General features: G+C 40.1%; 1 protein-coding gene across 1 annotated transcript; it reads right to left on the bottom strand.

The window, feature by feature from the left end:
• gpr183a (G protein-coupled receptor 183a) lies at window positions 1-4,978 on the bottom strand. The gene is made up of 2 exons (XM_072396611.1): window positions 4,530-4,978; window positions 1-2,765 (listed from the first exon to the last, which is right to left on the bottom strand). The coding sequence occupies exon 2, from the start codon at window positions 2,740-2,742 to the stop codon at window positions 1,603-1,605; it is 1,140 nt and encodes a 379-aa protein (XP_072252712.1). The 5' UTR covers window positions 2,743-2,765; window positions 4,530-4,978; the 3' UTR covers window positions 1-1,602.

Genomic DNA, 4,978 nt, shown 5'->3' with positions numbered 1-4,978 from the left:
TTTTATTTCAGATACTTTTCAAACATTGCTTAACAAAAGCCAGAATTAGATTCATTATTTACACAAATTACAAATGTGTCACCCAAAAGTTTTAATGACAAACAAATAATGAAAATCCTTGGAAAATTGTGTGTATCAACTAACTTTGTATACTGAGTAGTTCAGCGTACAAAACAACAACAACAACAACAACAACAACAACAAAGTCTTGCATCCAGTATTTTAAGGTGTTCCGAGCACCTTTCAGGACTTGCCACAGTTCCTTTGTGGATTAAAATCTGTCTCAGAGACTTCAGATTTTTACAATCAGAACACTGTGAGGGCCAGTGCACCTGAGGTATGTGATTTCTGGAGGAGAGGGTAGCATTTGCAGGAGTGTTCTGCTTGAGGCAAAGGACAGAGGTTTATCACACTGGCTGTGTGTTATGGCTCATTGCTATGAGGAGGATAGAATTAAGGACCAGTCATCATGCTCCTCACAGAATGACTTATATGCATCCACACATCTGAAGTGCTAAAATCTTTTGCAGAAAACTGCAACAACCTGATATTGGTCAGCAGTTTAATGACTAGATTCCCATGATATGTGCTGACAGGGAACAGATCGAAAGGCAGACTACGACTGAGAGCCACCTGTAAATGCAAAAATATCCTTTATGTTCATTTCCTTAAACACAAACCTTTACCTTATCAATTAGTTCTCTACGGTGTTACATTACACAGTTCCCCAGGATGTCAATTATTTTTGATCACACGAAACGACAACAAACAATACAACTCTACTGTTTCTCTACAGATGAATTGCACGTCATCTACAAGTTACTGGATCAAATTGCATCCTTGTCCAAACAAAAGAAATTCAATTTTAGACTCAACAACAATAGATGCTGCTTTTCCAACCAATTAGGGTGAATTAATTTCACAGGAAGTTAGAGTGATAGTTGTGCACTTCCAAGGGTTTTTCTGAGAAATCGGATGCGAGTTGAAATGAAATTCAAAGAAAGTTAACTAAGACTCAGACAGATTTCATATCAGAATGAAACTAGTAGCAGAGATACTTCTGCTTTAACATTTCAGTGGCTGCAATCACTATCAGACTGTTAGATAAATGCTGTGATGTTTCTGTGAGAAATGTCTTTTTCAAGTGTGTGCACTTCTTGAAGGAAATTAATTCCCCTCATACTTGTACCAGACTGTCATTACTTTTCCAACCAGATGGTGAAATTAGTAGCCTGTACACTCCCAACAGGATCTGCCTCATACTTTACCTACTCAGCTACTGTTTGCTGGCACGTTGCGGGTATTTTCCCCCCATTTTTTATTTTCTATTCAGGTTTTCCCCACAATTTAGGAATATCAAAAATAAACTATGTAAACACAAGACGTGCTGAGTTTTCATTACATTTTGAATATGTTTTATCTTAGAATTCCTTCATTGTGGAATATAATCTGCTGAATTCCAGGAGATGGAAATGATGAGTAGCTTCTTGCTGTCCGTGATGACACGACTTAGTCCTTTACCAGTTTATTTCACTCACTGTCCCTGTGAAAAGAAGCACACTGAGACTTAAGTGTCCCCTCGTCTTGTCTCAGTTGTTAAGTTCACTCGTGTGATCGATGTGATCTCCTTTCCGTCAATCTCTCACTGGTACCCACAACTGAACTGTTGAGTTTTATCTTGTTGCCATCAATGAAGTCCTTTGAGGAGCCTTCGGGTGACGTCCTCACCGCACTGGAGAAGGACATGCTGACCTGCAGCTTTAGCAGCTTAAGGAGTTTCCTTTTGTAGCCCTTACAGGCAAAGAAATAGATAAATGGGTCCAAGCAAGAGTTTAAGTTCATCAGACACACTGTGATGTGCAGCGATACCTGAAAGGCTGTAAGGTCAGTGCAGTTTAGGTCAGCTGACACCAACTTACGGATCATGTACTGCAGAATGTCAATGTGATATGGGCTAAAACAAACAACAAACACCAGAGTTACGCAGCAGATCACACCAATGGCCTTGCGACTGCGGCCAGACTTCTCTGTCAAATGGTTGGTCTTTGCTTTTAGCCGGAGTTTGGAGCATAAGACAGAATAACACACAAGGATGGTGATCACAGGGAGAACATAACCCAAGAAGACAGCACCGATCAGTATAGTTTCAATATGGTCCACCTTTTCAAAGCCGGGGTATTCCATACAGGTGATGAAGCCATCATTCTCACTCTGGGTCAAAGGCATTCCAAGGAGAGGGAGCGTCTGTGCCAGAACAAGCACCCACACACCAATACAGATATAGCGTACGTTACTGACTTTCCTGAGTCGTGCAAAGCGCAGAGGCAAGACCACAGCGATGAAACGGTCCACACTGAGGCAGGTCATGAAGTTGACCCCTGCGTAGGTGTTGATGTAGAAGATGAGGCCTGAAAACTTACACAGTCCTTCACCCAGAGGCCAGTGGAAGCCTCTAGCATAGTAAACTATCCTCAGAGGCAGGGAGAGGGTGAAGAGGATGTCAGAGATGACCAGGTTGAGAGAGTACAAAGTGGTGGAGTTGATCTTCTTCAGATTGGGACGGATGACATGGAGGGCGAGGCAGTTACCGAACAACCCCACGAAAAACACAATGGAGTAGAAAAGCGGTATGAGGACTCGGGCATAGTCTCGATGGGCGTATAGGGTGTCGCAGCTCATCTTATTCGAATCATTGTTGGAGGCTGAGGTAGTGAGGGTCACAGGCACAGTGATAGAAGCCATGTTGATATTTCAGGAACCAATAACTGCAAAAAGGAAACAAGATCTTTGTTAAATTCAGTTTGCTTTTTTTTTTTTTTTCATTTTCTGCTTGTTCAATCACACCGAACAAGCATGATGAAATGAAACTCTTGTCCTGTACAACCCAAATTAACACCTTGCTTTCAAAAAGGAAGTAAAAGAGACTGCTGTATTTCTCATTACTCCTTTTTCTCAAATCCACAAGCATTTGTGTTTTACTTATGCTTGCCTGCTGATTGCTTCATTTTTTTTTTGTTGCAAAAGAAATGGTAAACCTTAAAAATGTTGACATTGCATGTTATTACAGAGCTGGTCTCATTTTCCGAAAATACAAAGAATTATAAAATCATACAGTATGATTCATATATACATATGGTTGGCACTGTTGCCTCACAGCAAGAGGGTTCCTGGTTTGAATTCCGTCCGGGGCCTTTGTTTGTGGAGTTTGCATGTTCTCCCCGTGTATGCATGGGTTCTCTATGGGTTCTCTGGGCTTCCTCCAACCGCCCCAAAAAATGCATGTTAGGTTGGTTGGTAACTAGCTTTACCCTAGGAGTGAGTGTGAGTGTGGATAGTTATTTGTCTCTGTGTGAGTTGGATTAAGCGGGTACAGAAAATGAATGGATGGATATATACACATACATATATATTTCTTTTCAGTGCATATGATCTGCATGGTGTGTAGTGCCATCTTGTGGTTTTTCCTAACCAAAACCTCACTCAAGTGAGGTTTTTAAGGAACCAATTTTTCAAAGTGAAAGCTAAATGTAGTAAAATAAAAAGTCTAAATGCAATCGATATGAATTGCTGTGTCTGAAGCTACCTTTTCGCTCATCAAGTTGTCCATTTCCCTTCATATTATATTGTCACAGATAAGGACTGTTCAAACATTTTGATATCACAATCTGAGTTTGGTTGTTTTCTAATGTAGTTTCCGGGAAATTGGCACAATAATGGTGAATCAGAGAGGATTGAATGACTGACCTTCAGAACATACTACACTAGTAGTAACCACTGATGTACATATTATGTATTACTGTGCATACGTGTGTCTGTGTGTTTGTAACTATGTCATAAAGGAAGTCAATGAACAATTATGTTTCTGTGATTCTGCCAGCACTCTCAATGCTTGCAAAAAGAAAAAAAAAAAGGTGTTAAGAGATGGCCTTGTGTTTGAGGAAGCCTACTTCCCCAGAGTATTGTAGCGAAGAATGGGGCTGTTGGAAAGTTCAATTGTTTGAGACAAAATCGTAACAGGCTTTACTAATGTGCTTGTGTACAATGCAGCAGAGAAACACTCTTCCTGCCCTATTAACAGAAGCGACCGCACAAATTGAGCAAACATGCAAAGACCATTTTTTCATATGCTTTCTTTCGCTTCAAAAAATCTGAATTTTGAAGTTTGAGGATACGTTGGTGCTTAATGTCAAGAAACAACCACAAAATATTGGAACTTTAATGAATTATTTTCAGTCAGATATAAATCTGCAATATTAAAGCAAAAACACCAAATATTATTTTTAAATCAAACCTAAGAAACACAGAAACATACAACTTTTTCAGGTGTCATAAAATGATATTCAGTGCACGCATAATAGTTGTGCAACAGTCTCGTCAGTTATTACCTGACTCTGGAGTGCCATTTATATATTTCACATTTCTTATGAGCCAAACTGACAGCTGTACCAGTTATCTTGTTGCAAATTAAAGGACAAATACACAGTGAGTTACAGACACCTTGAAAAATACAGCAAGGAAAACACACTTACCTCACTGATGGAAAATGCTGCTCTATAGAGCTACCAGAATCACGCTGATCCAGGGGACGTGGAAATGTTATTCCAAAGCTGATCACTCTCACAAGAGCTGCCCAACAGTCAAGCTGCCTGGTGTGCAAACAGCATGACATTCAGACATCAAGATCAGTATCTGCTGCCAGTAACTATAGTGACAAAATATCCTGTTGTAGCTCTCTCTCTCTTTATCTGTGCGTGAGGGTGTGTGTCAGTTTACCCCTCTCACTGTTTCAAAACATTTTCAAATGCTCTATCCCACGTCAGACTCTTTTTTACGAAACCTAGTGATTGCACCCAAATGGCAATTAAACGCTATGTGACACCAAACTGTCTCGATGTATATCTTCTTTTGAGACTGAGTTAGTCCCAAGGGTGTTGAGCAATAAGGGGTGAAGCAATGATCTGGGGAAATGAAAATCTAG

The sequence above is a fragment of the Leuresthes tenuis genome, unplaced genomic scaffold (assembly GCF_036924035.1).
Source record: "Leuresthes tenuis unplaced genomic scaffold, fLeuTen1.0.hap1 SCAF_12, whole genome shotgun sequence".
NCBI classification, from domain to species: domain Eukaryota; kingdom Metazoa; phylum Chordata; class Actinopteri; order Atheriniformes; family Atherinopsidae; genus Leuresthes; species Leuresthes tenuis.
The sequence above is the reverse complement of the archived record's forward strand: the minus strand, read 5'-3'. Positions and strand labels throughout refer to the sequence as shown.

What these genes read in the sequence shown, in the direction of transcription:
- gpr183a (XM_072396611.1), bottom strand. Translation starts at nt 2,742, where the DNA reads ATGGCTTCTATCACTGTGCCTGTGACCCTCACTACCTCAGCCTCCAAC.